The sequence below is a fragment of the Cannabis sativa genome, chromosome 2 (genome assembly GCF_029168945.1).
Source record: "Cannabis sativa cultivar Pink pepper isolate KNU-18-1 chromosome 2, ASM2916894v1, whole genome shotgun sequence".
NCBI lineage: Eukaryota > Viridiplantae > Streptophyta > Magnoliopsida > Rosales > Cannabaceae > Cannabis > Cannabis sativa.
In genome coordinates this window covers 71,686,459-71,698,563 of record NC_083602.1, presented here as the reverse complement: position 1 = coordinate 71,698,563, position 12,105 = coordinate 71,686,459, and the positions used below count along the sequence as shown (strand labels likewise).

The following is a 12,105-nucleotide window of genomic DNA, read 5'->3' as shown; positions in this document are numbered from 1 at the left end:
CATCAAAATAACAACAAAAAATAACATACAGATAACAAAAAATCAACAACAAATTAACAAGATTACAACATAAAAAGACCGTATTTTCTGTAAATAAAATAAAAAAAATCGTAAAAATGTTTAAAATTCCGTGAAACCGTACTTTTATAATTTTTTTTTGTTGTTTTATGTTTTTGTGAAACAATCCCTTAAATATATGGAAATGTACTTGGTATACTAATTTTTGATATTTTTTTTACAAAAATACTGCTATACTTTTTTACTGTGTATTTAAATAAGTTTCATAGTGCAGTATACTGTGTTTATTTTTTAGTTTTTTTTTTGTGTTGTTTTAGTGTTGTTTTACGGTTGTTTTCCATAATTTATTTTTTTTAATGTCGATTTCAGTGTTCTTGCTCCATCTTGCTAGAATTAATGATTGTTTTTTGGGTGTTCTCGTGGTGCTGTGGTGGTTCTATCCGTGTGTGTGGAAGATAGAGGCTATAGAATACATTTCTTCTTCCTTCTCTATAGTTACTTTGTGGTTATTTTTTTATTTTGGTTCTCCTAAAAATACATTTGACAAGCTCACTAGAAAAAAAGTTTTGAGGTGTGTGGTTCTTTTATGTTTTTCAAAGTGGTTGTATCTGCTTATTGTTTTACATTTGTTTTTGTGTTATTTTAGTAGTTTTTTTGTTCTGATTTTTTAAGATTGGACTTGCAAATATTACTGCTATTGCATTGTGTATTAAGGCTGTGTAGAACATTTTTTAATTTTTTTTAATCATGTTTTTTTTTTCTTTTGTTTGATTTGTTTTAGTGTTGTTTTACAGTTGTTTTGCCATGATTATTTATTTGACGTAGATTTTATTTTTTTTCTCAATCTCACTGGAATTAATGGTTGTTTTCCGATTGTTCTGGTGTTTCTGTGATGGTTTTGTCCGTGGTTGTGGAAGATAGAGATCTCATTTTTTTTTGGTGTTTACAGTATAAAAGAAAAAATAATTGGCCGTGACAGTATAAAAGTAATTTCTACCGTGTGGTAATATTTTTGTAAAGATTGAGCCAAAAGTCAGTATTTTTATAAATTTCCCTTAAATATATTGAGGTTTCTCGGGAAACATTTAGGTTATTATGAATTAGTATTCATTGTTATTTTTTTTAGGGATAATTGCAACAAAAGTCCCCAAAAACTTAGAGTTGATACAGATTAGTCCCCAACCTCAAAAATTGGCGGTAATAGTCCCTAAGGTCACATTTTTTGTAAGTCCGTTGGTCCCTAACTTAACTGATCCGTTAAACCCAAATCAAATGACGCGTGTCAATTTTTTATTGGTCCAAATAATAATTTTAATTAAAAAAATTAAAATAAAATAAGAAAATTAAAAAATATATTTTAAGATCTAAAATTAATTTTATATTTTTCTTTTCTGTTTTTTTTTTCTTGTTCGTCTTCTTTCACTCACCCATGAGAGCTCCACCCGAGTACCACCCCTAGATCTCAGGACACCACCACAAGATCTCAGGACCGAGAGAGGTCATCCATGGCCTCCACTTTGGCCTGTGGTGACCAGAGCAAAAGAAAACTCAAAAAATAATAACCAAAAGAAAATCCAGAAAATAATAATAACAAAATTCCAAACACTATTCTTGAGAAATTCCAAATTCCTCTACCCTCTATTCCACTAAAGCCAACACCTTTCGATTGTTGTTTGGCTCTAGTAAGCTCCTAGGACCAAGAAATACCTCTTCTTCTATTATTGCTTTAAAGGAAGAGGGTTATGAAGTGATTTTGATTAATTCGAAATCCTGACCTTTGCCCAACCAGTGGAGCCATCTCCAGCCATGGATCTTCGAAACCAACATCCCTACAAAGATCCCGGACCAACGAAACTCCCTAAAGCCTCGCCTCCCTCTCTCGTTCTTTCTCTTTCTCAAGCCATCCTCTCGGTGTCTACCTCTTTCCGTTTTCTAGATTTGCAGAAGTTCTTCGACTTGTTAACCCAGATTTGCGAAGAAGAATAAAGGGAATGAGGTTGAAAAAGAAGACGACAACGACGAAAAGAGATGCTCCTTTAGAGTTGGGCGAAGAATCGTGTGAGAGAAAGGATTCACATAGAGAGAAGAAACTTTAGGGATTGGGGTTTCGAAGGGTGGTGATCTTGATTATGGACTTAGTTGGAGCAGGGATGGCTGGAGATGGTAGCAGATTCTGGGCAGAATGTTTGCTTGTGTCCATTTAAGGAAGAAGACGAATCAGAAGTTGAAAAAACATATAAATCAATGGCATTGGTTTTGTGTATTTTTTTTAATTATTATTATTTATTTTAGTTTATTTTATATTTGTTTTAAATTAGTTTTTAATAAAAGAAAAATATGGGATTTTTTAAATAATTTTTAATCAAAATTATAAGGTGGACCAATAATACTTCAACACGCGGCAAATTCGACAGCAACTAACAGATCAGTTAAGTTAGGGACCAACGAACTTATTACCGCCAATTTTTGAGGTTGAGGATTAATCTGTATCAACTCTAAGTTTTTAGGGACTTTTGCCGCAATTATTTTTTTTTTAAGAAAAAAATTACCATTATATTTTATATTAAATATTTTGTTTTTTTTTTTAATATTATTTATACAATTAAACTATTTATGATTTTTACTAGTAATTAAAAATTATAATTCATTGCCTAAACAAAAAATTAAACATAGAAAATTAAGAATACTCACACGGCACATAATTTTAATTTAATATAAAAATAAGTATTGAAATTAATATAAGATAATGTTTGATTTTTTTTTAAAATAAATAATTATTAAGTGTGATTTTAACCTTTTCATTTTAATATTAGGGGTACTTTTTTTTATTTTGTAGGATAAATAGAATTATTATTTTTTCCCGTATTTCAATCAAATTTTATTATTTTCTGCAGTCCAAAAATTGTGAGACCCATTTAAACACGTGATTGGTAGATAGTTTTTTAAAATTAAATCCAAGTATTTTCAAAGAAAAATAAAATAAACTCATGGTCCAAATTTATAAGCATCTCAAAAAAAAAAAAAAAAAAAAAGAAAGAAATAATTCTCTTTTACACAATTAAAAACGATAAAATAATAATAATAATAAAATAAAAAATATCTCCCCACATTCGTATCCCTCATTTGTTTTAGCAGTCGAGTCGAGCATACCAGGGCCACCCCACCACGCCATTGTTGTAACTCTCTGCAAAATCAAAATCTGAGGTGAGCTATCTCTCTTTCTATGCTCTGTTTTGCATCTTTGAAATTTTTTGGTTTCAATGCTTGATACTGAAGACTTGCCTTTGATTATTTTTGCTCTTGATTTGGGTTTAAATGCTTGATGAAGACTTATCTAAAACCTCTGTTGAACCATACCACCTCGCCATTGCTCACCTTCTGCTCTCAATCTGTATCATCTGAGGTGATGCCTCTCTCTCTCTCTGAGCTCTCTTTTTGGGTTTGAATGCTTCATCTGAAAACTTATATATGTTGTTTTTCTGCCAATGGACTTATTTTTTATTTTTATTTTTATTTTTATTTTTTATACGTATTAATAATTTATTCTCACAGCCTATAAGAGATCACCAGCGTGGCCATTTTAGTCAACTAAAGAATATCATACTCACAAACTTCCGATTGAGTTGACTCTGTAGCTCTCATCCTTGTGACCATGGCTTCTTCTTCCTCCTCAACCGCTATAGTACCCGCCTTCCTTTCCACCAAAACTCTAACTCTCTTTGGCGCCATACCCACTTCGACAAGACCCTCCTTTCTAAGTTTAAGATTAAGGCCATCGCCATCTCTTAACAGGCTTCTCTTCAAAATCCCATCTGGCTCTGTCAACCGAAGCTCGGTCCTTACTGGCTTCAGATCCGTTTCTCCTGTCATGGAGTGGCAAGATTGCACGTAAGTAATTCCAATCTCTTGTTTGAAAGTTTTAATCTTTAGCTTATTCTGCTTTGGTAATCTTCATACTACTTGGAAAAGAACTCTTATATAACTCCATCGGATGATTTAGATAGATATATACCCCCCATGCTTTATTGGGTCAGGTTTGATGTGGTAAAAACAAGATCTAGTAAGAATTTGAGGTCGAACAGTGAGCCATTATTAACTAGGAAAAACATGTTCCAATGCAGTGTTAAGAGGGAAATGGACGTGCCTGCTTCAGTTGCCTATAAATGTTACTCTGACCGTGAAGCCATTCCTCGTTGGATGCCCTTCATTTCAACTGTAAAGGTGTGCTTCTTAAACTTAAAACACTCTTTAAAATCGCCTTCTTAGGGGGGCGGCAGGGCTATAAAATATAGAAAGAAAGCAGAATTTGGATGCAAACTAGTCAAGTGTCTCGGGTGTTTTTTTCCTATTACTTTTGTTTGACAATTGTCTCCTTGCTTGGGAATTTACCAACATTTTTCACCCAACTGGAGTTTTAGCCTGTCTAAATAGCTCAAATGTCAAATGTGTAATTTGTTCCTGCTAGGTCTGAGATTCGAGTCTTGTCATAAGTTTTGGTAACTAAATATTGTAAGGTCAGTTAGGGAAAGCTTGATTTTAGGGGAAATAATGTTAATGCTAACTAGGAGTGTTCATAAAAATGGAAAAACCGAAACCGACCATAAACTGACCAGACCATAACCGAAATTTGATTTCACGTCATCACCCAATTTGGCGGTCGGTTTTGGTTACAATTTTTTTGACATAGCGATCGGTTTCGGTTTTTGAAATAAAAAAATAATTGAACAAAAAAACTGACAAAACCGTCCAAAACTGTCCATACTGAAAACCACTAAAAATCGCCAAAAACCGTACGGTTGTTTTTATACGGTTATAATTTCTAAACGGTCGGTTACGGTTTTCATAAAATAAAAACCGTAATTGACCCATCGGTTATAAAATTGTAAAACCCTACCGATTTTCACTAACATTTTTTCAGTTTAGCCTGTTATATGGTCCACAGTTTCAAATATATGCTTTAGTGGCAAAATTTAACATTCTGATTTTGCCTGCTAGATTTTGGAAGACAAGCCTGATTTATCGCGGTGGTCACTGAAGTATAAAGCTTTTGGCCGTGATATTGAATTCTCGTGGCTTGCTAAAAATATGCAGGCAAGGATCATATCTGCCCCTCCCTTTCTTTTTCCTTTATAATTTTCTCCTGGTTGTCTCGTTCTGAAATTTTCTTTGCTATTTGTTGTTATTAATATAACTATGGCATGTATTACTTTCTTATAGCCCATTCCAAATCAGAAAATCCACTGGAGATCTATGGAGGGTCTTCCTAACAGGTAGTTGTAGCATACTTCGCTCTTTAATATTATTTTTTCTCAAGCATAATTGCATTGATACAAAGGTTTATGAACTACAGCAGTAGTGTGTAAACAATTGGGAGAACACCTTTGCACCTTTTAATAGCTAGGGTACAGTATTGATTTATTTGATCTTAGAGCTAAGAGTCCATTTCCGTTCTTGTAGTAAGATATGGAAAATAAAAAATGAGTACTGTTGTAAACTAATTATATTGATTGGCCCCCCAAAGAGTCCTGGATTTATTAAATTATCAGTAACCATATCTTTCCTGCTTTTGTATTTGTGTGGGAGTTTTATGTTATTGCTTTATTTGCTTATCTCAGTTAATTAGATGCTAATTGATTGTTCATTTTACTGTCTATAATTAGATGCTTAAAATCTTGATAAACTGATTTCTTTCATTGCAGAGGTGCTGTTCGATTTTTCCCAAAGGATCCTTCATCATGCACAGTAGAAGTAAGGCTGGTTTATACAATTTCCAAAAAAAAATTATTGTTTTGTATTAATAAAGTATATGATACCGTTCTTATCATCAGTAAGGCTGGTCTCTTTCTCTTATCTCTTAATATTTCCCTTTCAGTTGACAGTGTCCTACGAAGTACCTCAAATTTTGACTCCAGTAGCATCAGTAAGCAATATTCTAACTCTATTTTTTAATGTGCTCAAATATTTCTTTTTTGGGATTTCTCAAATGGACATTATAGGAGGACAATTTACCATATGATGAATTTGTATGTACTCGTGGAGTTTCCTGCACTAACGCCTTTTTCTTGTTTTTCGGTTTCAATATTATTCAGGCTCTGCAACCATTTCTTGAAAGCTTACTTCAACGCGGTTTAGAACGGTTTGCAACATTTGTGAAAAGCTATGTGTGAACATATACGGAAATAATAATAATTTCAAATTTTCTATTATTCAAATCTATATATCTCTATATAAGTCATTCTTTAGCTTTTTTAATTTATCTGTAGTTATTAATTAATTAAGAAAAAACTATCCGTAATAATAAATCAATATAACAATGAAGGTTTCATTTTTTTTTTTTTTTTATAGTAATAGGATTAGAATTTTAGAACTCGATTTCATGTTCAAATATGATTAGATATTGTTGAGGCGAACTAATAAAATCGCAAAACATTAGATGGACACCAGGAATTTATAGAAGTTCAACCCCATATCGCGATGGTAATGGGGTTACGTCTTTGATTAGATACGACACACCAGAGTTATGTTCTCAAGAGTGTGCGGCTAAAAGTACATCAAAAGATTTCTAGATGAAATCTTAATCGAGATTTATGAATGTAAGGCTCATGGGAGACTTGATTTTCATAAATTTGATCTAAATTAAAAGTTGTAAAGTTTTTGGGAACAATAAACCAATAATTCGTGGAAAAAGGTGTGTATCAATGGTGTTTTGAGGTCTGGTGTTGCCTGAGTATGGTGGACTCAATGAACCAGATGAAGGAAGCAATGTGGTGTTCTTGGTTGCCTTTAAGTGATTTTCTAGGAGAAGGTTTCAGAGTAGAAGATCCAAAAGAGAGAAAAAGGTCTCAAAAAGAAGAAGGGAAAGAGAAGATCCTTTTCTTAGCCTCCTACTTGATGTATATATAGGCTAGAGAGTTTGTTAGTCATCCCTCATACATCGGGATATCTCATTAACAAAATCTCGTCTACCACTCTTTTTTATGAATAAAATATTACAGGAAATATCAATAACAATCTCCTTCTATCTAGGTAAATATTCCACAAATATTTAACAATTAGTAATTTTCGGTTGAGGATGCATAAATTTGAAATGGAGTGCTGAACACATGCGTTTTGGACTGCCAGTGCTCGCGCACAACGCCACATAGGCTATGGCGGTGTGCCCCACCAACCCTCGCTTAGCTGCATTTCCCAATTCTTGAGTAAAATGCACAAGCTTTCCTTGTAAGCTAATTTTGGACCTGATAACTTCAAAATTGAGTCATAGCTGTCATACACACTTTGATCCGTCTCAAAATTATCTTTCCCACGCAAATTGAACCATGTCATTTGGATAAAAATTGAGAGAGTTATGCCTATTTTACTGAAGGCAATTTATGTTGTCTTGTACCAGTTGCGAGCACTGCCATGCCCAAGTGGCAGAGGTTGGCTATGCATGTTCTCGGATCTCTTGGGATGTGTTTTGACTTGTTTTTTGATGGTGGGTCATATTTTGGAGGTCTCGAGACCCTAAAACCTCATTTCGACGTACGAAACCCTAAAAGGTGACCACTGCCACTAGTTGGGGTCGGATAATGGCACAGGTCACCCATGGCTTGTGGGAAGCCATGGGTGGTGTCTCTCACTTGTATTTGATACATGGATGTTGAAAATATAATTTGGTCCATAAATTCCTCTTCCTTGTGTAGTAACCGACCTGTGCCACTTTATTATGGCAGTGGTCTCCAATTTCAGAGGGCACAACCATCCTCTTATGGCACAGGTCACCTATGGCGACTCTTAGACCGAAAATGATTTTTCTCACTTGTGTCTTACTCCTTGATGTCGAGGGAACCTGTTCGGACAATTTTCCTCCCATAGTTTGCGAAGAGTGACCTGTGCATTCTCTTATGGCACAGGTCACCTAAGGTGACTCCTAGACCGGAAATGAATTTTCTCACTTGTTCTGTGCTCCTTGATGTCGAGGGAACCCGTTCGAACACATTTCCCTCCATGGTTCGCGAGGAGTGACATGCGCCATTCTACTATGGCACAGGTCACCAAAGGTGACTCTTAGGTCGGAAATGACTTTTCTCACTTGTCCCTTGCTCTTTGATGTTGAGGGAACCCGTTCGAACAAATTTTCTTCCATGATTTGCGAGGAGTGACCTATGCCATTCTACTATGGCACAGGTCTCCAAAACTGGAGAGCACTGTCATTTCCTTGTGGCAGTGGTCACTTATTTCTCTTTTCCTGTGGTTTTAGTGTTATTTTAACTTTATACATAAATCCAAGTCATTTTCATGCCTAAAGAAGTCAAGTCCTTATTGGTTTCCTTGGCGGATTGAGGTCTCTACGGTGAAAACGCTTGCACGGGCCCATGAACCCTAGTTTGGGTACACTTACGTGTGTGAGTTCCAGTGCCAAATGGTTGGTTGACGCTTTCGAGCCCTCTAGAAGTGCCATTGGCCCTGAAAAAGATTGATTTATTTGACATTTATGAGTCTTGGTCAAAGTTGCAAGGTTGACTTTTTCGATTTTTAGAAATTGGGTATAACATTTGACCCCAAAAGTGTTTGTCGAGAACTTCAGGAAAGACTTTTGTTATTATACCCTTCTTGACTTGAAAATAATAAGCGTTTTGTCTTTTGCTTTTTGTTGTCTCTTGGAGTACTGATTGAGTTGTCGTCGTAGCGAGTCGATTGTGTCTTCTTGCCAATTTCTCTGAAACTTGTGGAATTCAAACTTTACTAGGTGAAAAGAAATTTAATTTGTCTAAAGACGATAAATTTCTATTTTTTTTCTTCACATAATCAAAGGTTTAAATCACAAATTTTACCAACACATAACAAGTGTCACAAGGAGAGAAGTGTCAATAATACTTAAAGATAAAAACATGTGCCATTTAGACCAAGGGCATTTTTCGAAACCCTTGGCCAAAAATATGACACTACCATAAGGCCTTTTATTTATAAATGCCACTCTTCCCTCTTATTTCCCAAAATATTTCATCACTTTTTTAAATTTTCACTCACCAATATTCAAGAACACCATTTCACCACTCATCTCTCAAGGGGTCGGCTAGGGATTCTCAAGTACTAATCAAGGTAATTTTTTTTTTCTTTTCATTCTCTCTCATCCCCATTCATCTTCTTTTCCTCTCTTTTATTAAATTAGAAACTCACAAAATCCTAATTTTCCTTGGTGTGGCTGTGGCACTAGTTAGGTGAAGAGAGAAGGGATTTTTCAAATTTTCTTCAAGGCTCCTTGGAAATTCAAGTAATTCTTTGAAGTAATTTCCAATTCTTCATGCTTTCTTGGTAGTTTACAATTGATTTTTACCAAAATTACATGGATGAGATCAGTGACGAAGCCAGAAATTTGGCTCAGTGAGGGCTTGAATAAATATTAAGTCAAAACTAATAAAAATAACTGATAAATGTATCTTTTCAAATTTTCATCTTCAACAAAATAAAATAAAATATTGTCATAAAAAAATAAAATAAAAATTACAATCTGCCTCGACGACTTTTCATGTTTTGAAATCGCTGCATGATGACTTCATTGTCAAGACTATTGAAGATGTCTTTCTCAATGTACACAAGTAAACAATCATTCATAAATTGATCTCCCATTCGATTGCGCAATCTACTTTTCAAAATATTCATAGAAGAAAATACTCTCTCCACTGTAGCAGTAACAACATGTAGAATCAATGCTAATGTAATTAGTCAATACACTAGAGGATAAACAATATGCTTCTTTGTCTCAACCATTTTTTCAGCGAGATCGCCAATACTTTTCAAACCCAAGAAATTCTCAGTGGAACTTACATCAAGAATGTAAGTTTCAAGTTGATTATCGAGCATGGTCAGCTCAAAAGTAGAAAAATCTCTGGGGTAATACTCAGCAAATCGGATCAACCTTTCTTTATCAAAATCTTCAAATGAATCACTAGGGCACAAGGAAGCTAAAGAGAGAAGTAATTCAGTGTTTACCTCGTTGAAACGTTCATTTAGCTCTTGAAGTTGCATATCAATAACAGCATAAAAGAATTCCACACGAAAGTGATGTAAATTTGTCATTTCTTGAGCATTACATCGTGATCGACCTTGTACAACATATATATCATCCATAGTAGGAACATATACATTATATTTAGCACAAAATGTTGAGACTTGAATAAGAAAGGAATCCCAACCATTGTCTCTCATTGCTTGCAATCGTTTCTTGCAAATTTCCACTAATTTCATGGCATTTGTAATATCTTGATCTTTTCTCTGTAGTGCTTTTGACAATTCATTTGTTATGCCCAACAATGCTTTCATAAAATGTAGACTAAATATAAAATCAAATGTCGACATCAAACCCATCAGATTACTTGCTTCAAACTTTTGTTCAGATTCTCGAGCATCGTCTACTACTGTTCCAAGAACATCAGTTATGGGAGAGAATAAGTTAATAAAGCTTACCAATGTAGCATAATGTGAATCCCAACGAGTATCACTTGGACACTTAAGATTGGTTTCTTGATTAAGCCCTCTTCCACTTGCAATTTCACCACGCTTGAGTGCTTCAAAAATAACAACATCTTGCTTTTCTCTAAGAATATCACAACGCTTGGAAGAAGATCCAACAACATTTATCACCCTAGTTACCACACTAAAAAGATAGCCGACTAGAATATGTTTCTTTGCCACGGTTACTAGAGCAAGTTGAAGTTGGTGAGCAAAACAATGAACATAAAAGGCTGATGGATTCTCTTTCAAAATAAGAGTTTTAAGACCTTTGAACTCTCCTTGCATATTACTTGCCCCATCATAACATTGTCCCCGCAATTTAGATATGCTCAATCCATATCTAGAAAATAATTTATCAATAGCACCTTTAAGTGACACAGCTGTGGTATTGGCCACATGTTCAATCCCCACAAAACGTTCAATAACATGTCCATCTTTATCTACATACTGTAATACAACAGCCATTTGCTCTTTAATAGAAACATCACGAGATTCATCAACTAAAATAGAAAACATTGAATCCCCAATTCCTTTAATGATGACATCTAGTGTTTCAAAAGCTGCAGCCCATACAATATCTTTCTGAATATCAGGTGATGTTAATTTTAAATTCTCAGGAGCATTGCTCAATGAAACTACTTTAATGTCATCATCATGATCGGAAAGAAATTTTAGAATTGCAAGAAAGTTACCTTGATTACTCGAGTCTTTAGATTCATCATCACCACGAAAAGCAAGTCCTTGTCGTAATAGCAAACGAATGCAATCAACCACTGCTTCCAAACGAGTTCGATACTCACTACGAGCTTGCTCCGATTGCTTTACAAAAAATGTTTGAATATGTTGTTTTTCGTTCATTAATGCTTCACACATTTTTCTAGCTGTATTATGAGCACTAAAAGGTTTTCCAACATGAGTATGAAGCCTTGATTTTGCAAGTTTGAAATTTCTGAATCCTTTATTAACAAATGCATCACCACCTGATTGCCCTCCAACATCTTCTTTAAACAGATAGCAATATAAACAAAAAGCTGCATCCTTTGATACCCTATATTCAAGCCAATCTTGATAGTCTGCATACCAAGCAACATTGAAGGCCCTTGATTGAGGTCCAACCTTTTCTGATGGAATGGCTTGAGATGAGGTTGACAAGGGCCTTTTTGCATATATGCTCGTCGAACTTGATCACGAACTTTTGAAGGATGGTCTAAAATTGGTATTCTCAACCCGGGATCACTTTCAAGTTCTTCAAGATATGTGTTAACATCCACACGACTTGATTTTACAATTCCATCACTCTTTCCCATAGAAGTTGAAGACTCTTGTATACTTTTAAAAAATCTCTTCATATCTATTTGTAACAAATATGTGAAAGATTAATATTATGATTTATAATTATAATTATGAATTAAAAAATCCTACTTGAATTATGAAATATAAAATAATGATAGCAAACAAATAAAAAAGAATCAACTAAATATAAAACACACAAGATATACTCAATAGACAATAAATATTATTAAAAGTTGTTATTTCTTGTTTTTATATTTTCAATGAAAAATTATATAATCTTTTAAACACCCAAAAAAA

At 34.2% G+C, this 12,105-nt stretch overlaps 2 protein-coding genes across 3 annotated transcripts; one reads left to right on the top strand and one right to left on the bottom strand.

Moving 5' to 3' along the window:
* The first annotated feature begins 3,067 nt into the window (after positions 1 to 3,067).
* Positions 3,068 to 6,230, top strand: LOC115721401 (uncharacterized). 2 transcript variants are annotated; one of them, XM_030650686.2, is made up of 9 exons: positions 3,068 to 3,222; positions 3,347 to 3,421; positions 3,571 to 3,906; positions 4,140 to 4,239; positions 5,014 to 5,109; positions 5,236 to 5,288; positions 5,718 to 5,766; positions 5,891 to 5,938; positions 6,108 to 6,230. In XM_030650686.2, exons 3-9 carry the CDS (start codon positions 3,671 to 3,673, stop codon positions 6,183 to 6,185), a joined length of 660 nt encoding a protein of 219 aa, XP_030506546.2. In that variant the 5' UTR covers positions 3,068 to 3,222; positions 3,347 to 3,421; positions 3,571 to 3,670; the 3' UTR covers positions 6,186 to 6,230. The 2 variants fall into 2 exon arrangements, with proteins under 2 accessions (XP_030506546.2, XP_060966836.1); XM_061110853.1 differs by having other exon boundaries at positions 5,891 to 6,230.
* A 3,496-nt stretch (positions 6,231 to 9,726) lies between these two features.
* LOC115720158 (uncharacterized) lies at positions 9,727 to 11,822 on the bottom strand. Its single transcript, XM_061109586.1, has 2 exons — positions 11,597 to 11,822; positions 9,727 to 11,513 (listed from the first exon to the last, which is right to left on the bottom strand). Exons 1-2 carry the CDS (start codon positions 11,820 to 11,822, stop codon positions 9,727 to 9,729), a joined length of 2,013 nt encoding a protein of 670 aa, XP_060965569.1.
* Positions 11,823 to 12,105: the final 283 nt, after the last annotated feature.